We start from the raw sequence: 22,814 nt of genomic DNA, 5'->3' as shown, positions 1-22,814 counted from the left end.
TTCCATCTCACCAGAGATTCTGTGCCTCCCTGCCTTTGTACCTATGAATTCCTGAAACAGAAATGTGTTTTCTGCCCCACTCCTTTCTGTCACATGTTGTTGGAAGTATCATCATTCAAGGCCCTTCTCTCTGAAGTCTTCCAGGATTGCCTCAGTCAAAATCTATCACCCCTTCCTTGGCACCCACCTGGTACCTTTTCTTATTTCTACCAGCAATTAAGACTCATTATTAGGCCAGGTGTGGAGGTGCACGCCTGTAATTCAACATTCTGGGGCTGAGGTGAGAGGATTACTTGAGCCCAAGAGTTTGAGACCAGCCTGGGCAACATAGCAAGACCCCATCTCCACTAAAAATAAAAATATTAGCCAGGACTGGGTGCAGTGGCTCATGCCTGTAATCCCAGCACTTTGGGAGGCCAAGGTGGGTGAATTGCTTAAGTCCAGGAGTTTGAGACCAGCCTGGGCAACATAGCAAGACCCCACCTCTACCAAAAAATAAAAATATTAGCTGGGGTTGGGCATGGTGACACCTGCCTGTAGTTCCAGCTGCAGTCATGCCTGTAATCCCAGCACTTTGTGAGGCCAAGGTGGATGGATTGTTTAAGTCCAGGAGTTTGAGACCAGCCTGGGCAACATGGCAAAACCCTTACACAAAATTAGCCAGGCATGGTGGTACCTGCCTACAGTTCCAGCTACTTGAGAGGCTGAGGTGGGAGGATCGCTTGAGCCCATGAATTCGAGACCAGCCTGGGCTACCCAGCAAGACCCCATGTCTACTAAAAATAAAAATATTAGCCGGTGTGGTGGCACATGCCTGTAGTCTCAGCTACTCAAGAGGCTGAGTGAGATGGGAGTATCACTGAAGCCCAGGAGGTCAAGGCTGCAGTGAGCTATGATCATGCCACTGCACTCCAGCCTGGGCAACAGAGAGGGATCCTGTCTCAAAAAAAAAAAAAAAAAAAAAAAAAAAGACTCATTATTAATATCATCAGTGAAATCGGAGCTGCCATGAATTGCCATTAGAGAAATTCTCAATTAATGCTCTGAACAGCCATGCAGCAGGTATTACTGTTCACCCAGTTTACTGATGAGGAAACTGAGTCACAGAGAGGTGAAGCCACTTGCACAAGGTTACCACTTAGCTGGGAAGTGACAGATGCAGGCTTCAAACCCAGGTCTTTGTGGCTCCAAAGTCCCAGCTCTTCTCCTGATACTCCTGGGAAAGGCAGCTGGAGAGAAAGCAATCTACAGTTCCCATCTCCCAGGGGGTGTGCGGTATAGGCCCTGGAGAGGCAGGGAGAACACACGCATGCACACTCACATACGCACGCACACACTCGCACGCACGCACGCGTGCACACACGCGCACACACACACGCGCACACGCACACACGCACACTCACGCGCGCACACACACAGAGCTTTCCAGCTTCCCACACTAGCACTCTCCTGAATTTCAAAACATCTCCCCTTTGCTGAGTCACCTCTTCCGTCAGCCCCTTCCTGGGAGGAGGCGGAAAATCAATAGCCATTGCCTATCAACTCAGTGATCAAATCAACCAGCATCAGGCCCCCGAGGCCACGGCTGATCATTCCAAAACCCCCAAACCCCATTTCATTACTGTTAAAAGAATATTTCCTTTTAATCACCCCCAAATATTTCTGAAGAGGCAGAGATAAATAAGACTGCCTGGGGAGAGCCAGGCCATACATCTTTGCACCAGTGAAGGTCACACACCGGCCCAGGGAATGAGGCAGTGGCCCTCCCCAGAGCAGGGCCCTGATCCTCAATGTGGCCCCTGAGACAATTCTGGGGATAGCGATGAGCCCGGGTCCCTGGACAGATCAGCCAAGGACTGCTCGTTAGAGGAGAACAGGTTACAAGGCGCAGCTGGGAAAACCTGGCTGGGGGAAACAGAGTGTTTCAGGTAGAACCACCGAGACTCACGCCCCATTCATCCAATATGGGAGCCACGGGGTCCCCTCCCTGCCCCTGTCCTTTCTTCAAAAGAAGCATGCACATTCTCTGAGGGCCACAGCGGGCTGCAAGCCCCGGTGGTCCCGAAAGGAGTCAAGGTCACCAGGTGGGGCCAATGTGACTCTTGGTGTTCCATGAACTTGCAAGGTGTCTCTGAAGCTCAACGGGCTACTGTTACCTCCTCTGGTAACCAGGAACGGACTTTATAACCCCTCTTCTGGCCTGGCAGCTCTGAGAACAACCCAGCAATAAAGATAATGGCCAGCAGTCCACATTGCGTGCCAGGTCCTTTCCTTCAACATATTGTGTGAATAATCTCATTTTATAGATGAGGAACCAGAGCCACAGAGAGGTAAAGCAACTTGCCCTGTGTCACACAGCCAGAAGGGGGAAGAGCTGGGATTGGAACCAGGGAAGCCTGGCTTCTGAATCAGGCTCTTCCCCTTTTCCCACCTCCCCACCTGGCCAGAATGACTGCCCAAGGCTTTGAAACCCTCTGCAAATGATGGGGTTCAGAAGATAATTCCTGGGCTTCTCTTCGGACTTTGTTAGCCCACAAACCTCCCATGAGGCATCCTGAGATTTGGCTTCTTGATTAAATCCTTAACGCCCCAAATCCATGCATGCATTCGACATGGATACTGTTTTTTATACTATGTAAGGGGGGAAGAAAGAAAGGCAGAAAAAGGAAGCTCTGGCCTATGAAAGACCCTAGTCTACCTAACATGAACATGGTGCAGCCAGGACATGCTGGAATTAGAAGACATAAAAAAGATGTTTGTGCCCCGAGAGAGAAAATGCAGACAACAATACAGAAAGAGAAGAGGCACTTAATAGTAGCCGTGGCGCTTAGGCAGGACTCAAAGCACAAATAAGTTAGGGTTAGGTAGAAGACAGACATTCCAGGTGGTCAGAACAGCTCGGGCAAATGCATGGATCCAAGTTGGTCTAATCAGGAGGAATCCCGGGACATTTGCTAAAGCCTAGGAAAGAGCTGCTTTCTTTCCCTGGGAGTTGCCAAGGTGGTGAAACAGAGCTACCCGGGGAGAATCCTGGCTCAGAACAAAGCCCACCCATACAGGGGAAAAGCTGAGCCAGGATCTGAGTAGGATGAGATAACATCATTTGAGCAGCTGGATACAGTCATGCCTGAAGCGAGACACCTTACCCTTTCAGGTCACATGAGCCAATAAAAATCTTCTTTTGTTTAAGTGGACTCCAAATAAGTTTCTCTCAGATAGAACCTTAAGAGTCCTGCCTGTTATAGTAGACAGTGGCCCCAAATCATCCCCAAGTGTGACAAAGTCCCTGAAAAGTCTATTTGAGATTCATGCATCAACCAGTTCTCTTCTTTCACTTGGCCCCAACAGAGAATCTCCTTGCATCCCAGCACTGAGCACAGAAATGTTCATAGAATGAATGAATGAATGAATGAATGAATGAATGAATGAATGAATGAAGTTTCCCTCCCAGTTGATGTACGCCTGTCTGTCAAGGTCATATTCACTGCCTCTAACCCATTCCCTGGTCTTCGAGTTGAGAGATAACACCTCAGTTTCCTGCCAGCTCCTTTATCTCCGGCCATCACACTCACAGTTAAGTGACTGACTCCAAGGGATGTTCCCAGCACCCAGGAACAACTCTGCAAAGGGATGATGCTTCCATCAGGCGCCCTGTTCATGGGAAACTGCCAGGTCGTTCCCGAACCCAATCACCTGTTAGCCACAGTGAGCATGGTACACCGCTCGTCCACCCATCAAACAAGCATTGATTGAGCATCTACTATACACCAGACCTTTTGCTCAAAGCATCCAAATGAGTGAGGTCTGGGTCCAGAGGCAAAAATCCATGAAACAGAAGAAGCTTTACCCCCATCCAATAAGACCGTCAAGGTAAGAGGAGTGTCCCCTCTAGGCAGGAAACTTACAAACTTATCTGTTGCTAATAATAATAAAAATAAAGGGTTTTCTCCTTAAAAAAAAAAAACCCTTTCTGTAGACATCAAGGCATCCACTTCAAATCTTGTTGGTATCCCCGTTAAACCTGCAAGGAATATCACCTTGCAAAAAGATAAAATAGTAACAATAGTAATAACAATAACAGCCTTTTTTTTTTTTTTTATCACTTACTATGCAAACTGCCAAGCTAAATGTTTTAGCTACACTGTCTCACTGAACCTTTGCTGCCTGCTACCAAGTGGGTAAACAGAGGCTCAGAGAGGTTAAGGAGCTGCCCTGAGGTCACTCAGCAACTGTAAGAACTAGGACTTCTACACAGATTTGGAAGACTCCAAAATGTCTCCAAGCCTCAGCTTTCTCCCCATAAAATAGGAATAAGGATTTACTTTAAGGGGTTTCTACGAAGACTAGATGAGATCATACATGCAAGCTGTTTCAGCACACGGCCTGGCCCAGGCAGAGGGCCTCACTGAGCGAGCCTGGGTATTTCATCATCAACATGTCCGTGATTTAAGGTTTAATGATTTAAGGTCCGTGATTAATGGTTTAAGGTGGGGTGGGCTCAGGGCACAGTGTGGTGCCAGGCTCAAGAGAAATCTCATGCCACTCTCCTCTCAGCTGTCTGCCACCAATGCTCAGATGTCAGTCGGCTTTGGACAAGTGCACAAAACAGTCTCGAGTGCCCACAGCCACCACAAGCCTGAGCTTGCTAGATCCGCCCTCGGAGGGAGAGCTGCCAGGTGGCTTCCTTGCCGGCTGGCTCCCACCCCTGGCTGCTGCCCAGGGCGATTTAACCTGAGTCCCTGCCTGCCTCGCCAGAGCGCTGGAGGACAGACAGGAACAGCATTTGGCGCGGCCCACCCACGCAGGACACCCACCCCATAACCCACACCACGATGCCTCGGGCATGCCCAGCCAGATGCCTGGCACACAGCAGCTGCCTGACAGCAGCACGCAGTGGGCAAGGCTGCAGAAAGAGTGGGTTACACATCGTGTGATTTTAAAAAAAGGGGATATTGTGTGCCGATGGGATGTTTTAATCTGAGTTCAGGCGTTCCAGAAATAACAATAATAGCTCCTGCTCTACAGTACTTACTATAACCTTTTATGTAAAGTAAGAGATTTAACCCTCACAACATCCCCAGGTAGTCAGTACTGTATTTAGCCCGATTTTGCAGGTAAGGAAACTGAGGCACAGATAAAGTGACCTGCCTGATATCACACATAGCTAGGACACACTGAATCAATCTGAGCCACGGAAGTCTGCCATGTTCCAGAAAGACCCCAAGGGAACAAGTAAGAGACAGCCCTGAGCCTGGCACTGTTATGACTCTCATTTTACAGGTGGGAAGACTAAAGCTCAGCGAAGCTCAGCAACATGCCCGAGGCCACACGGCATTCGAAGCCAGGCTCCAGATACGCATCTGGCACTGGCACGACCATCTTTTATTCTGCAGAGTACCTGGTTTCTATTTTGTAAGATGTGACTCCCCCTACCCACTCACCCACCCAGCCACCCAGATCTGCAGAAGGCGATACCACAACATGACAAATCCCAGTGAAGGGACAGTGAACCGGACAGGGACAGAGATCAAAAGGAGGTTCCTCCGGCTCTGTGGCTTTGTGGAGAAGCCCGAAAGCCACCAGGTTCCCTGCAAGGCATGGGTTTTCTAGCCTGGAGAAGCGGCTATAGGGGGTCACACCCTGCAGGTGGCAGGGTGCAGGGCTGCTGTGGTGTGGCCATCTGGGGGACCCTGACAATCTCCAGGGCTGTGGCCAGAGTCCCTTACCAACCAGCTCGGGGCAGCCTTCCTGGAAGGTGCATCCCAGAAACCAATCCTGGGGCACCAGCCCCACCTCAGGCCAGACTGACCCACTGTCACCCAGGGGTCCTCATCACGAGGGGTGAGTGCACCTTGAAAAAGCGCATTCGTGTCACAGAATCCTTTGATATTTAGAAAGCAACACCCCTTCCAAAAACAAAACACCCATTGTTTTTATAGCCCAAGCTACAGAAGGCAATTCTTGACAAAACCATCTTGGTTGGAAAAGGGTGGGTTAAAAACGGCCACAGCCCTCAGAGGGACTGGGGAGGGTTTTCCAGGCTCTGACTGGAGCTGGGGCTGAGGCAAGAGGCTGGGAGTCTACAGTGACCTCCTTGGTGGCAGGCTGTGCTGCCTAGGGAGGGCTCTGTTGGGGGTCCCCCAAGAAAGATAGAAGTGCCCCACACATGTGCTCACATGCAACACATGCAACATGTGTTCACATACATACTCACACAGGTGTCCAGCACATGAGCACTGCTCACACCCTCCTGTGCAACGTGGGCTCAGTTCACACGCTCTCATATGTAGCACACACATGCAAAATACATGCACACAACTCACTCTGCCACGTGACACCCTCCTCCATGCAAGCTCACATGTTCAAATGCATACAATTCACACACTTGTGTGTGTACACTCATGCTTACACACACACGCATACCCCTCTGACTTGCACACATGGGTGTCTGCGCCCACACAGACCCACCAGTCACACACCCACGTGTCTCCTTAAGATACACACATCCACACAAACAGAAGACACAGAGGGCCAAGACCCACACCCAGCCACACCCATGGCCACCTCCGAAGACACACAGACCCACACACAACTCATGAGTGCACACACAGAGATAGGCAGAGATCCACACTCAATCTCACACATGGACGGCTCTCACAGCCACCACACACACAGAGAAAGACACATGGAGAGCCACACAGGCCACGCTTACATCGGGCTGGACACACAAAGGGGCACAAGGACACACACAGACACAAGGACACACACACACACATACACACAGTCACAGGCTCCTGCTCTCACATCCCCCAAGTCCTCTCAACCCTCCGCGGGTCCTCACACTCACCCTGGGCAGCTCCTGCCTCCTCTCCGGAGCTGTCCAAGGCTCCCAGAAGTGTCCAGACACAGCCCTGCTCTGAGGGCCCGTCAGCAGCACCACCGGCAAATAAAAAGCGAATGTGCAAAAATAAAAGCGAAAGGCTGTGATAAAGCCGTTCCCTTCCCACAGGACTCTGAGCTGACGCAGGTTCTGCTCTGCAATAAACATTTTCATTCTAATTTTAAAAGACATTAGCATTACCTCTTTGGCTCTCGATCGAGCCAGACGGTACCTCGCCTCCTAGCTGCCCATCGGCCTCGCTGGGCATGGAGGGGACAGAGGGTCACTCTGCATGATGGGCACTGACCAGGCTGCCTGGGTCTGATTTTACACCATCCGTGCGGGTCCCAGTTTTGGCGTCTGATAAACTCGATAGGTGATCAGAGACACTGGGAGCCCCAAATCTGGCAGAGACATCCCCCAACTTCCCCTGAGACTCTGTCTCACCCTAGCCAGGATCCCTGCAGGTCCAATCCTGTTCTCCCATGTGAGAGCTACACATGAGGAAGGTGGTTTTCAAATGGCAGGTCTGCCCCCAACAAATAGGGGGCCACCCCCACTTCCCCACACCTTGACCTGCCTGCAAACCCGAGTCTCACCTCATACCTCCCAGCAGTGACCCAACCTGGCTTTCCGGGGTTGGCAAGGAATGAAGGAAGAAGAGAAACCACATAACGGTTGAAGAAAGCCGCGAGCTATTTTTATGAGCTCAGAGGCCTAGACCCCAAAATGCAGCACTGCCTCTGGCCTCCAGCCTCAGCGCTTGCCACGCCCTGATCTACTGGAGGTCCCAGGCACTCTGAACACTGATTTGCACAAAGCCCACCTCCGAGCCTTTGGCCAGGCCATTTCCTCCACCTCTGCTGGGGCCGGACCTAGTCGCCCTTCAGGTCTGAGCTTCCAAGTCACTTCCTTCCACACTGCTGAGCATTTGGGATCCTGTGTTGAACGGGGCAACCCAGTTCCTGCCTTCACTGAGCATATGATGTATGCGGCCTCCTCCAGGAGGCTTCCTTGGCCTTCCAGGCTATATTGAGCACCTATCCTCACTCCAGAGGCCTCCTGGCTCCTACTCAGGGACAGCTCTTCTCAGGCTGGTTCTGTGTGCTGCACTTCTGGCCATCCCTGTCTGGGGACTCCCCGAGGGGAGAAGGCAGTCTGCGGTGCTCCCCCTTTCCCCTGCACCAGGCGTGAGCCCCACGGGCGGCTGCTAACTGCGTGAATAAATGAATACCCAGCTTGTGCCAGCCGAGGCCAAGTCCCTCCAGCGTGGCTTACTGTCTTCCTCCTCTGAACTCACAAAGAGAAAGAGAAACAGGAGACCAAAGTGAGTCCCTGCTAGAGAGAGGCAGGTGACATCAGCTCCCTGCTCCTGTCCGAGCTGCTGTGGGGCTGGGGGCATAGGTCCCCTCTGGCCATTCCCCACGTTAACATGTCACCATATTGTCAACTGGGCCTCCGCAGTCCCCGAGCATCAAGATATGGGATGGAAAGGAGAAATGCCGGCAAGGCAGCTCACAGCAGCCTCAGTGGCCTCCCTCCAGAGATACAAATCTACTTTGAAAGGTCCCTTGCTGGCCTACACCTGGGAAGTCCTGGTGCCAAGGCGGATGACTGCAGCTCCTCCCTGTCTCTCCCACTCAGTTTTTTTTTTTTTTTTTTTTTTTTTTGAGATGAAGTCTCGCTCTGTCACCCAGGCTGGAGTGCGGTGGCATGATTTTGGCTCACTGTAACCTCCACCTCCCAGGTTCAAGTGATTTGCCTGCCTCAGCCTCCAGAGCAGCTGGGATTACAGGCATGCGCCACCACGCCCCACTAGTTTTTATATTTTTAGTGGAGACGGGGTTTTGCCATGTTGTCCAGCCTAGTCTCGAACTCCTGACCTCAAGTGATCCACTTGCCAAGGCCTCCCAAGTGTTGGTATTACAGGCGTAAGCCACTGCGCCCAGCCCCCAACTCTGTTCTTACCCCCACAACCCTCCTCTCCATGGTGGCCTGAGACTTCTTTGCAAAAGGTAAGTGGATCCTGTCACTACTGTCCCCAGCTTATGCCCTTCAATGGCTTTCTGTAGCTTTTAGAATTAAACACCCCAAATCCTTACTCTGAGCCTTGGGGAAAAGTCCAAACTCCATGCAGTGGCCTCAGGGCCTTGTCTGATCCGACACCCACCGACCACTCCAAGCTCACCTCCATCCCAGCAAAATGACTCACATGCCCCAGAGCGCGGGTTCTCTGTGCCAATGCCCACGCTGTTCTGGGTGCCCAGTGCTGTCCCCCAGGTACAAAATAGCCACCCCGATCCCCTGCCTGCTCGCTGCAGTCTCTTTGCAGATCCTCCCTGGCTCCTGACTCTGAGTGCCTCGCTTGCCGAGCAGGACTCGCTGCTGTGGGAAAATGTCATCTTGTGCAGTCACAGGTGGTCTTCTCACCTCGGTGACCCCCCCTGAGAGAAGAAGCCTATTTTAGTTATCTAGGAGCTCCCCAGATCTGGCCCAGGGTAGGCACATGAATATGTATTAATTATTGCTGCTGCGATTAACATCATTTTAGGCTCCCTCTGCTGCTGGTGCCTTGCTCTAAACTCTCATATTAGTTCGTTGCTAATACATAAAGCCAAAGAGACCGACCCTGGCTCCTCTGCTTCCTCCCACTCCCCGCGCTGCTCTCTGGAGACGGAGGGCTTGGGGACAAGCAGGTGAGCAATGTGTCATTTCCCAAAACACTCCCCAAAATTGAACAGGAAGATGGGGTTCATCACCCCAAGACAGGCATCTGAGTACCTGAGCCCAGAACAACGTGGATTTTCACTCCAAGGCCACACCTGGTGGTCTTAGGTGACACACACTCATTTGAGGGTCTCATGTCACCTTCCTGGGTGTATCTGGAGCAGAGCTCCCATCAGAAGCATAAGAAGGGAACAGGAAGGATGCCCAGTGCAGAACTTTTGGGGGTGCTGGGCTCTGTCTGAGGCGTTGGCAAGGCTCTGCTTTTAGGATTTAATACTTTTTATCTTGACAACAGGGACTCACCCTCTGAAGCCAAGATCTTAGCTGCCCCCCAACTTCTTCTTTTTTTTTTTTTTTTAAGACAGAGCCCTGCTTTGTTGCCCAGGCTGGAGTACAGTGGTAGGATCTTGACTCACTGCAACCTCCACCTCCCGGGTTCAAGCAATTCTCTGCCTCAGACTGCCAAGTAGCTGGGATTACAGGTGCCCGCCACCATGCCCGGCTAATTTTTGTATTTTTAGTAGAGATGGAGTTTCACCATGCTGCCCAGGTTGGTCTCTAACTCCTCACCTCAAGTGATCCACCTACCTCGGCCTCCCAAAGTGCTGGGATTACAGCCCACCATCTTCTTCAAGCCAGATCTCCTGAACAATTCCAGCTCCACTCACAAACCCACCCTGTGGCTGAGCTGGCCTTGCTTTCTGGAGGGAAAGAGGAGGCTGGAGGCACTGCTGAGCTGGGAAGCAGGGATGTGAAGCATCAGAGAAGAGGGACAGGACAATGGGAAGGCTATGGGGCCTCAGGCAAGTGACTTTGCCTCTGTGAGCCTCAGTTTCCTCTTCTGGAAAATGGGTATAAGTGATAAAAGCTCCCGAGATTCCACATGGGGAGTACCCAGCACAGGGCCTGGCCTCCCACTCTGCTCCGTGGTGACCATGGGGATGATAATTTGGGTAAACCCAATTGGTTTCTGGGATAGCAAGAAAGGATGTGAGGGGTAGGGGGATAGAACAGCCCGAGGCAGACAAAGAACCCCAGTCCAGGCAGGTAAGGAACTTGAGACCTCCATGGTCTGATTCCCCCTCACCCCCACCAGAGGGCTCCATTTTGTACCCTCTGGGCTGTTGCAAGAATTTGGACCAGGCTCTGGTGATGATAACTGCTCTGAGCACCAGGCAGCTCTTGGTTCTCCCTGCTGATGGGGGGCTCAGTGGCACACTTAATCCTGGAACTATTACTCATCCACAAGTCACTGGTTGAGCCCCTGGCGCTCCCTCTTGTCCCAGCATCACTACTGACCCTGTCAGCCTCTGAGCCCTCGCTCGAGGAGGCTCAGACTTGCACAAGGCGGCTCGGCTTCAGGGACAGCTCACGGCTCCTGCATGGAGCAGATGCATGAGAGCAACCACCATCTGCAGGGACTCACTCCGGGCCCAGCATTTCCTGACCCTACATGGCACCCAGCATGTTCCTCCATTCTGGCTTTGAGACATTGAAAGGGGTGACAATGTCCGAAGCAGACAAAATGGAGGCTGTGAGTTTCCCTTATTTCATGGAGAGAAAACGTAGTGATGGTAGTAATGGTAATATTGATCAACACAATTTTAATAGGAACAGCTATAACTCACACACTGAGTCCTCCACCCACACCCTCTCATCCACCCCTCACTGCAGACCTCAAGGAGGGGATGCTACGCTTACTTTACAAATGAGAAAACTGAGACTTAAAATGGTGAAGTCATTTCCCTCCTTACCTCATTAGACCAGGAAATAAAGACTCAGAGAAGGCAGGCCACTTGCCTAAGAACACACAGTGGGTAACAGACAGGAATTTGATACCAAGAGTATCTAACCTTCATCCTTTTTTTTTTTTTTTTTTTTGAGATAGGGTCTCACTCTGTTGCCCAGGCTGGAGTGCAGTGGTACAATCACAGCTCACTACAGCCTCAACCTCCTGGGCTCAGGTGATCCTCCCATCTCAGCCTCCCGAGTAGCTGGGACTACAGGCGTGCACCACCTCACCTAGCTAATTATTGTATTTTTTGTAGAGACGGGGTTTTACCATGTTGCCCAGGCTGGCCTTGAACCCCTGAGCTCAAGACTGCCTCTGTCTCCCAAAGTTTTAGGATTACAGGCATGAGCCACTGTGTCCGGCCACCCTCATGCTCTTAACCACAGCCAGGAAAACACATGGCTAGTCATTCAGCAAACAGTGTAAGAGATGCTGTGGGGTATCTGGTGCTAGGCAGACTGAGGTGAAGTCCCTGGGTGCTTGCAGCTGACCCTCTAAACAGGGGGAGACAGACACTGAAGGCTGCATTACTCCCAAGGTGATGACAGCCAGGTAGCGGGCCAGGGGACAATTCCGTAACCAAGCCAGTCTACCTTCTTCCAGAGATGAAGAGAGCCTCCCTGGTTAAATAAGACAGCCTCCAGGCTGCACAAAACTTCCGGCCCAATGAGCAAGACAGACATGCATTGAACAGTATCACATAAATCACTCCTATTGCTTAAAAGGTGGATGCACCAGCTGCGGTGGCTCAGGCCTGTCATCTCAGCACTTTGGGAGACTGAGATGGAAAGATCACTTGAGCCTGGGAGTAGGAGACCAGCCTGGGCAAACGGTGAGACCTCCATCTCCCCCCAGCCCCAAAAAATTAGCCAGACATGGTGGCACACGCCTGTAGTCCCAGATACTGGGGAGGCTGAGGTGGGAGGATGCCTTGAGCCTAAGAGGCTGAGGCTGCAGTGAGCTGGGATTGCATCACTGCTCTTAGCCTGGGAAACTGAGTAAGACCCTGTCTCGAAGAAAAAAGGTGGATGCTGCCAAAGGCTAGGCGCTGTTGCAACTGGGGCACAGGGGGAAGACACAGGTCTCTGACCCCAGTCCCCAAGCTAAGGTAATAGCAGAAGTTACTTACCTGGCAGGAAAACCAGGCTCCCAGCACGATCTTTTCCTCCCTCTGCCCGCTCCTGGTCCCCGTCCACTTCTCCTGCCCTTCTGCCACAATGAGGTGGCCAGGGCTGCTCACACTGGGCCCAGCCGCAGGCTCTGTTCCCCTCCTTCATGCGGCTCTCGGAGAGATCGATTCCGCCACGGGAACGGCCAGGATAATTTTTGCTTAGCTTCAAATACCTGGTTCTCATGAATTCCTCTGCCAGAAGGTTATAAAGCTTCCTCTAAAACGTGGGGGAAAGATTAAGCCTGCTTATGGTTAATACACTGTCCTCTGTCCGTCAAACTGCCTGTCTGCTATTGAAAGTTCACTATTAGATACTTATTTAAACAGCCTTGCAAGGCTTCCGAAGAAAGTGCAGTTATGCATTTTTCCCCTCCTTGCTGGCACGAACTACTATAGATAAACATCAATTGGCTCCTGCGGATCACAGTCACAGTAAATAAATTTTTCAGGAAGCTTGAGATCCGCACAAAGGCTCCGCCAAGCTCCCATTTCACACAACATCAATGTTTGGCCTCCAAGAAATAAAAGCTCTAAGGTGTCCGTCGCCAGGGCAAAATTATCAATTGTCAAGTCACTTTTAAAAGAAAAAGAAGATAGAGGCTTTCAGGGAGCCATTTCATCCTGCAGCTTAAAATAAAAGGAAGAGCGACAGGCACTTCACCCACAAACTAACCACTAGGACTTCCCCCTAAAAGCTCAGGTGTTCATCGCCCCCCTCAAATTTCTGGCCCCAGCCCTGCTGCCCTGGGTGAGCTGAAGCAGTCAGTTCAGCTTGGAGCAGCCAGTTCCGGCTGAGTTCAGTGACTTCAGTGACTCAGGCGTTGGGTTATTTTTACTTTCTCAAAGTGGGTTTTTTTTTCCCACTACTTTTAGAAGTGGCAGACGAGGCTTGTCTATTATAAAATATTTGGTGCAAATACACGCACTCTCTTGCTCACCGCCCCACACACAGTTCTCATCTGTGTAAAAATCTCAAGTCACCGTGGTGTGAGGGGCAGGAGATGCAAAAGCTAGGACACCCTCCTTGGCGAGCCGGGGTTTATGTAACACTCAGCACAGTTCTGCTGGAGTGGGGGTCATCTAAGCTGGGAACCTGAAACAGGTGTCGTTTCCCAGATGGGGAAACTGAGGTACAGGGGAGCCTGAGGAAGGGAGATGTGGAGGCAGATGTACCTGCATTTGAATCTCAGCTCTACTACGTTCCCACTGCATGGCCTTGGGTAGGAAACTTAAATCTGTTGGAGCCTGGCCAGGTACAGTAGCTCACGCCTGCAGTCCCAGCACTTTGGGAGGCCAAGGCAGGTAGATCTCTTGAGCCCAGGAATTCGAGACCAGCCTGGGCAATATGGCGAAAACTTGTCTCTACAAAAAATACAAAAATTAGCTGAGTTTGTTGGCAGGCTGTGGTCCCAGCTACCGGGGAGGCTGAAGTGGGGAGGATCATTTGAGCCTGGGAGGCAGAGGCTATAGTAAGCCACGATGGGGCCACTGCACTCCAGCCTGGGTGACATAGTGAGATCCTTTCTCAAAAAAAAAAAAAAAAAAAAAAAAGAATCTGCCAGAGCTTTGGTTCGCTTATCTGGAAAATAAATATGGATTACAGCTGTCCCTTCCTCACAGAGTCACTGCAAAGATTAGCCTCTGCCATTCCTATTTGCCCGCTTTATTATTAAAGGTATTAGACCCTCCTAGCCAATTGCTGGCAGGACCAGGACTGGATGTGAGAAAGGAACACTGTTCTTGGAGGCAGCAGATCCAGCCCTGATTCCAGACCTGTCACTTTTGCTTACGGCTCCTCTCCCAGTCCCAGATTCTTTGTCCAAATAATGAGACCTTGGACTAGTCAGTGTCTAGCATTAAAACCCATAGTGATGTCTTCCCAACAGCCTCATTGGGAAGGTACTATTATTATGCCCAATTTACAGAGATGAAAATTGAGGCTCTGGGAAAGGCAAGCTGTCAGGAAAGGCCAATAGCCTAGACCTCAGCTCAGCCTGCTCAGAAGCCTCTGCTCCTCCTGCCTGACCACACAGCCCCGTTTGCAGCCAAGACTTCAAGTCTCAGTGTTTCATTCAGAGACACATCTGGGACTAACATCTGGAGCCCTTCTTCCTGCCTGCAGATGGGGGAGCCATTCCCACACCTTCTCTCTTCTTCCCTACAGAACTCCTAACAAAGGTCAGCGTGAAAAGGACACCCTTGCTCTCAACGTTTTCTAAAGATGCTGGTATTCGGTTGAATTGTGGTCCCCTAAAATTCACATCATCTTGAACCTCAGAATGTGACCTTATTTGGAAATAAGATAAGGTCAGAAAGAAACTTAAATCTGTTGGAGCTTGGCCGGGTGCAGGGGCTCATGCCTGCGGTCCCAGCGCTTTGGGAGGCCAAGGCGGGTGGATTTAATCAGTTATGTTAAGATGAGAGCATATCGGATTAGGGTGGGCCCTAAATCTAGCGACCCTCGTCCTTATAAGGAGAGACAGGTGCAAAGATAAGACAGTCATGTGGCGACAGAGGCACGATTGGAGTGATGTGGCCACAAGCCAGGGAGTGCCAGGCAGGGCCGGCAGCCACCAGAAGCTGGGGGAGGTGAGGAAGGACTCTCTTCTGGAGTCTGGAGAGGGGGCACAGCCCTGCAGACACCTTGATCTTGGACTTCTGGCTCCAGCACCATGAGAGGACACATTTCTACTGTTTTAAGTCCCTTTAGTTGGTGGTAATTTGTTCCAAGGGTCCTCAGAAAGGAATACAGTGTTCTTCTATAAAAAGTGCATAGAACCCCAGGTGACAATTATCTGGGCTTTAGGAAGGTTCCAGGCTGGGTGGGGTGAAAAACTGAGGTGGGTCCCATCAGTTGGGCAACCGGGATGAGGTAGCCCAATACTGTACCCCTGCATGGCCTGATCTCTGTTCTTAGGGGTCTGCACAGGGAAGGGTGAAGGCTGCCTGGTTGTACTTGACCTCAGCCAATGGTGACCCCAGCTGTGTCTCCTCCAGGCCTTTGTGAAAAGGGCACGGCTGAGTCAGGAAAACCACCCTGGCAGCTTTGGGGCTGCGGATCTCACTTCCCTCCGCAAACAGGAACAACGAGGCCAACCTCCTGGGGCCAAGTCCAAGACAGTCTTTTATCCAGTCCACGGCGCCTGCTCGCCTGGCCCTGGCTGGAGTGGGAACACTGACTCCTTCAGCCACCTTTTGGGTGAGTCCAGTGAGTGACCCCTTACATGGATATGCACACAGATGTGCAAACTGAGGCCGAGAGTGACTGAAGTTCCTGGCTCAAGGTCCCATGTAGTGAGGACGCGGTGCAGCCGGGCACAGACTCACTCTGTCAGATTTCACTCCCCCGTGGCCTTAACCCCGAAGATCAAGGAGAAACACACAGGGAGCCTCGGCACACAGTAGGTGCTCCATCAATGCTGGCTTGTGCTTGCTTAGAACCTGCTGTTTGGTGATGGCATTGTTTCTCAGTGCCTCTCCTGAGATGAGGAGACCTCAAACCGGTTTTTACAATTAAAAAAAAGAGAGAGAGAGAGAGAGAAGTAGCATCTCTGTTCAGCTGATGGGTTGGTGGCACATTTGAAAAACCACTGGACAAAATAATGGAGCTTATATCTCTAACACCAGGGGCCTCTGGGTGAGGTTTGGGATGTTTTCGCAGTTCACTGCAAGGCGTGGGCTCACGGAGGATATCATTTGACCCTCACCCAGAAAAAGGATGCCGAGAGATGGGGAGGTGCAAATCACCTGTTTTACAGAGATCAAAGAAGAGTAGTAAACTGATCGCAGGCCAGGCACGGTGGCTCACACCTGTGATCTCAACACTTTGGGAGGCTGAGGAGGGTGAATCACTTGAGGCCAGGAGTTTGAGACCAGCCTGGCCAACATGGTGAAACCCCGTCTCTACTAAAAATACAAAAAATTAGCCAGGCATGGTGGCGCATGCCTGTAATCCCACCTACTCAGGAGGCTGAGGCAGGAGAATCGCTTGAACCCAGGAGGCGGAGATTGCAGTGAGCCGAGATCATGCCACCGCACTCCAGAGCTAGAGATTCCACTTCAAAAACAAAGAAGAGGTAAAGGGATTGCCCCTTTCGGGCCAGCCCAGAACCCAAAACAGAAACCTTGCTCACCTGAGATGCTCCCTCATCTGGCCCCACAGAGAGCTCCGTCAGCTTGGCACTGACAAATGTCCCTAACTGGTCACTCTTATCCAAGCCCATTCCCACAACTCTGCTCCAGGACCAGGAATCGCTCACCAAGATGCTGCAGCTGCCTCCTCCCTGGCCTCCCTGCCTCCGCTTGGAGCTCACCTCTGCTCCCCTCCACTCCACATGATGGCCAGAGGCACCTTCCTCACATGAAGCCCACCTGCATCACTCCTCTGCCCCAAACCCTCCACGGTTCCCATCACCCTCAAAATGTAGTCCAAACTCCTTATCTGCCCATGAACCCCCTGAAAGGCCTCCAGCCTGCTTTGTGCTGTTTTAACCGAAGAGGAGACACAGGGCCACAGTGACTAGGTTCTGTTTTTTGCCTGTTTAATGCTCAAGCATGAATGCTCTGGTTACAGTTCCCCAAAGGCACCTGCACTCTCTGACCTCTGAGCCTTTGTACCTGCTGTTCCCTCTCTCTGGAATGCCTTTCCCTCTACTTCCTCCCATTAACCTAGGAATGCCCAGTCATCTTTCAGCTCTCAGCTTCGATGCTGCCTCCTGCAGAGGGCTTTCCAGGCCCTCTGGGTGGCCCCTATTGCAGCACATGCTGCCCTGCTCAGGAAACCAACCTCCAAGCAGAACTTGGGTCCAGGAGAGCACTGCAGGGCCTGGAGGGGTAACATCAGGGAGGGTAATTCAGGTGGAGGCTTTGCTCCTCTCAGCTCAGAGCCCTGGGCCTCAGGGCAGACAGACCGGGATTCCAAATTACAGGCCTCAGATGCTGCCAGCATTTTTTGTCCCCTACAGTGTGTTATCGAATATGTTTTCTTATTTAATCCCCATTACTCCCCCCATTTCTCAGATGGGGAAACTGAGGCTTGAAGAGAAATCAGTTGCCTAAGGCCACAGTTTGGTGATCTACAGAGCAAAGACTCGATGCCAGCACTGCTGGCCTTGGCCTCCAGGGCTGGTGCCCTTGATCACTGTCACTGGGCAGAAGATGCTCTGAGAACAGCAACTGCACAGGACAAAGCAAAGTGACTGATCATTACCACAGGATGCAGGAGCTGGGGAAGACTGCATCTCCACTTGGAATATCCTGCAGGTCGCTTTGCCCCGTGCCTCAGTCTCCCCACCTGTAAAATGTCATAACACCACCCAACACTGCACACCACCGCCCCTGGATAAGGCAAAGGAAGTGGAGTGGGAAGGAGGTCATAACTCCTGAGGTCAGCAGGTCACTCAGGAGCAGGCAGGTGGGAAACCCAAGGTGACTCTCCGCCGCCTCTCCCCACTGCAGAGCTGTCAGCCTCATCAGAGGGGTGTACCCCGGCACCCAGCTGCCCGGTCGGACCTCTCATGTCCATGCATGACAGGTGAGCTTCATGGCTCAGCTCATTGCTCAAACCACAGGCACTCAGAGTTGCACGTCTAGAGGAAAGTACTAAGGGCTCAGGGCCTGACACTCCCAGGTGTGCATCCCATCTCTACCATTTGCCAGCTGTGTGTCTTCAGACAAGTCCCTTAAATTCTCTGAGCCTTTTCCTTCTCTGAAAAATGGTGACATCTCCATCTACTCCACAGGGCTGCTACGAAGACTTGAGTTAAAGCGTCACATCGTAGGGATTCAGCCTGCTGCTATAAAGACTTGAGTTAAAGCCTCACATCGTAGGGATTCAGCCCGCTGCATTTTGAATAATTAATGAAGTGCTTTCAGTCCTTTACTTTTTTATTTAATTGAACTTTTCATTTTGAGATAATTGTCGATTCACAGGCAGAAAGAATACAGAGAGGCCGGGCGTGGTGACTCCCACGCCTGGAATCCCAGTGCTTTGGGAGGCCGAGAAGGGAGGATTGCTTGAGGTCAGAAGTTTGAGAAAGAATACAGGGCGATCTCTTGCCCCTTTCATCCAATTTCCCCCAAGGGTCACAATTTACAACACAGAGCAGGACCAGGATACTGACACTGATACAGTCAAGCTACAGAGCATTTCATCACCCCCAGGCCTTCATGCTGCCCTTTGATAAGCATGCCTATTTTCCTCCCTGGCCCCATTCCCACTCCATTCCCTGTTCCCCAAACTTGTCTTTTCAGGAATGCTACGTAAGTGGAATCCTTCAGTATGTAATCCCTTTTGAAATGGCCTTTTTTCCCTCCGCACGATTCCCTCAAGCTTTATCCAGGTCATTAGCGTATTAATAGCTCGTTCCTTTTCATTGCTGAGTAGTGCTCCATGGTGTGGGGGTGCCACAGTTGAACCACTGGCCTGGTGAAGGACATCTGGGGTGTTCCCACTTTTTGGCTACTCATGAATAAAGCTGCTGAGAACATTTGTGTGCAGGTTTTGGGGTAAACTTCAGTTTTCAGTGCCCTAGGATATAGTCCTTCATTTTTAAACCCCTAAGGGCATATAATTTCATTCATTCAACAGATATCCATCACAACCTACTATGTGCAGGGGCTGTTTTAGGCACTGAGGAGATAGCACACAAAGGCAGACAAAGCTTCTGTCCTCTTGGATGATACAAAACAAAATGACTGAACAAACAACTTATGTTTAAGTTGACTCTATAGCCACACACAGAAATGAAAAGCATTCTCTGATTAATGATCAGATTAGTAGCTGCTCCAGTGAGCCAGGTTAAGTGCAAAGCACTAGGGTGTGTTTTCTCAAGGAACAGTATTACCTGCTAGTTAAACATGCATGGCATCAAGATGAAGCCACCAGTTGGCAGGCTAGAAAAGTGACTTCTTCTTCATAGCATTTTCTTTCTTTCTTTCTTTCTTTTTTTTTTTTTTTTTTTTGAGATAGAGTCCCACTCTGTTGCCCAGACTGGAGTGCAATGGTGTGATCTTGGCTTACTGCAACCTCCGGCTCCCAGGTTCAAGCAATTTTCCTGTCTCAGCCTCCCAAGTAGCTGGGATTACAGGTGCCCGCCACCATGCCCGGCTAATTTTTTTTTTTTTTTTTTTTTTTTGTATTTTTGGTAGAGACAGGGTTTCACCATGTTGGCCAGGCTGGTCACGAACTCCTGACCTCAAGTGATCCGCCTGCCTCGGCCTCCCAGAATGCTGGGCTTGCAGGTGTGAGCCACTGTGCCCAGCCCATAGCATTTTCTTTAGTAAGTCCCTTGTTACGGTAGAATAACTTACGATGTCCATTCCCATTTCATAGGCTGTAAAAAGTATATCACTTGACAGTTTGAATAGCAATGGGTAACATTTCTTGAGTGCCATGTTTGGCACCATTCTCAGATTTTTACACATCATCATTTTTTTTTAGTGATGGGGGTTTCGCCGCTATGTTGCTCAGGCTAGCTTTGAACTCCTAGGCTCAAGTGATCCTCTTGCCTCAGCCTCCCAAGTAGCTGGGACACCAGGAATGCACCACTGCACCCAGCTGTGCCTCATCACTTTTAATCCTCATAAACCAAAAATCATTCCCTGAGATAACTGCTCCATCAGCCCCATTTTAAAGAAGAGGAAACTGAGGTTCCAGGATGCTAAACAAGTGGTCAAAGGGTATATGGCTGGGAATGGCAGAGCCAGGATTTAAACCTTTGGAGATAGAGTCAATTTGATGTCCTAAAAGAGGAGCCTTCTTCCTCTCCCTGTCTGCACCCAGTTCTACACCCAGGTCTGTGATGTTAAGTGTCTTTCTCTCACAGGCACGGCACACCTCAGTAAAGACCCTGGATAGCAATTGTTTCTAAGATAAATTGGACAGTTCCTCATTAACTATGAAAGGCCTAAATGCTGATCACCTCAATCAATATGTTCTAAGCTCTCATCATTAGAAAAAGAAATAATCAGGTCAGCCAAACCTGATTCTTTTGATGAAAATGTTTCCTTCTTTGATGCACCCCAGGCTACACAGTTCCAGTTGCCTGTGAACTAAGTACTTTCTCCATCAGTGACACAATCTTCATCTTAAATTCTGAACTCACATCCATTGCTCTGTGATACTACCATGATATAATAGAAATATTTATCCGCTGAAGTGGCCAATGTCTTTAGCAGGAACAGACAGCATGCTCTTTCTTGCTGACAGGTTGGTAGCTGGTGGGGGTAATTACACACTGCCACTGTGTTGCTTCAAAGTTAACTAGAAGGACCCAGGAAGTATGCTCCTGGATCAGGCCTGGCACAAGGTAGGAGCCTCTAGCTTCTCCATCAGCTACATCTGCTCCGGATCCCTGATCTCACACCATTCAGGGCATTTCCCAAACCAATAATAAGTACAGAAAAGTCTCTCCACCAGCATTCACTGATGTAACAACAACGTGTCAAGTATCTGCCCTGTGTAAGCCCTTGCTGGAAGGTGGGGAGATGGCAGGGGATGAGGTCTTTCTGAACTTACACTCCAATGAGGGAGACAGATTCCAAACTCAAAGAAACAACCCAATACCCAATTACAACTGGAAACAAATGCTGGGAAGGGAACCAAGTAGTGCTGATATAAGAATAAAGGGGAAAGATGTGCTGTGGCAAAAATGGTCCCAGAACACTTCTCTAGAGGAGACGGGAACCGAAGGAATCAGCCAGGGGAAGAGCATTCTGGGCAGAGGGACAGCATGTGCAAAGTTCTGGAGGCACAAGTAAACTGATTAGAGGATTTCAGAGGCCAAAAGTATTTACAGAATTCCTTTGACCTTATCTCCTTCCACTCTCCCCTTCACTCACTCATCCCATCCCCACTGGTTTCCAGGATGTTCCTCAACCCTTCTGAACACATTCCCACATCAGGGAATGCCTGGAACACCCTTCCCAACCCTCCCCCCAGATCTCCACATGACCTGCTCAGATGCATGCTTGTAAATGGTTACAACGGGCTCTCTGAGGAGTAAGCCCTGATTTGTGGCATCTGCCAATTTCCATGGGGTAAATACTTCCACCTTGGCTGATTTCAAGCTGCCCATGGAATGTCACTGAATGAGGGGCTGGGAGAGACACACACAGTCAGCTCTCAGGAGCCAGTACCAGCCAACTCCAGCACACCACAGCACCTCCATCCCCATCCTCTATCCTACTTTCCTTTCCTTCACCATTTTTATCATCGTGATGTTCATTTATTTTTTTTTCTTTGCCACCTGTCTCCCCAGACTAGAAGGTCAGCTCCACAGCGGCAGGGAATGTTGCCTGCTCTGTCACAGTGCATGGAACAATGCCTGGCACATAGTAGATGCTCAATAAATACCAAGATAATAAAAGAATGATGAGAAGGTCCATGTGGCTCCATTGTGGTGAGAAGAGGAAGAATGGGAGAAGACGGGCTGAGGTTACTCCAATCCCCTGCACCCCGCAGCAGCCTCTCCAGAAGGTGGGCACCTCGGAGCCCAAGTGACAGCAGGTACAGCGGCCTGTCTGCCAGCCCACCCACCAGGTGGCCTCTCATTATACAGCGCTGTCATTGCCGCAAAGCTTTCACAGCCACTCTCATACCATTTTGCTTTTAAAATAGAAGTTTCCTGTGAACCTGCAAATAATTCATCGCTGTGAGTCCTTAAAACGTTCACAGGTATTTAAAATGCTATATAATCAAGTTCGCAGAAATATAAAGTGTAAGCGTTAAAATACTTTAATGTTCTAATTAAAACAGGCCACTTATGCCCCAGCCCTGACTCCTGTTTACTATTTCCGTAATAGCCAGTGGCTTGTTCTAGGAAAAAAAAAAAGATTCTTTTTAAATTGGCCTTGAAAAAACAAAGAAGAACAAAAGAGGACAAAGTTAAAGTTTGCTTTCTCCAGCAGTGCACTGAGGAACTGAAAATCACACTTTCTAAATATTCATAGGTTGCCAACTGCTAAAGCAGGGGACAGGGGATATCTGGGGTCCCTCCACCTGCTCCCCTGGAAACAGATGGTACTTGGGCAGGAATGGGAGGAAAGGGCAGGCGCTGAAATCCTTTATGTCTCAGAGCTCAGAGAATGCCCACCAGCCCAGGCCCCACTAACCACTCCACTCCTGCTGATTCAGTCTTCACCGCTGTAGGCCAGGAGAAAAATCGTATCTATTTGTAAGGTGTAAGACAAGTCAGGGCTCTATCCGCCTCTGGTCTCTGACAAGCACAGTCGTGATACCTCTG

At 50.4% G+C, this 22,814-nt stretch overlaps 1 protein-coding gene across 3 annotated transcripts in view; it reads right to left on the bottom strand.

Moving 5' to 3' along the window:
* Positions 1–22,814, bottom strand: part of CUX2 (cut like homeobox 2) — a 319,501-nt gene that overhangs the window by 246,541 nt on the left and 50,146 nt on the right. The window contains exon 1 of one of the 3 annotated variants that reach the window (XM_031650756.1): positions 6,848–8,540. The exons of 1 other annotated variant lie outside the window; for it this stretch is intronic. In XM_031650756.1, coding sequence (XP_031506616.1) covers positions 6,848–7,078 — 231 coding nt within the window. In that variant the 5' untranslated portion in view covers positions 7,079–8,540. Of the gene's footprint in view, positions 1–6,847; positions 8,541–22,814 lie in introns of those variants that run through there. One more of the 3 variants, XM_031650753.1, reaches the window with a different exon arrangement.

Source organism: Papio anubis, chromosome 9 (genome assembly GCF_008728515.1).
Source record: "Papio anubis isolate 15944 chromosome 9, Panubis1.0, whole genome shotgun sequence".
Classification (NCBI taxonomy): domain Eukaryota; kingdom Metazoa; phylum Chordata; class Mammalia; order Primates; family Cercopithecidae; genus Papio; species Papio anubis.
Note: the sequence above shows the minus strand (reverse complement) of the source record. Positions and strands in the feature narration are given on the sequence as shown.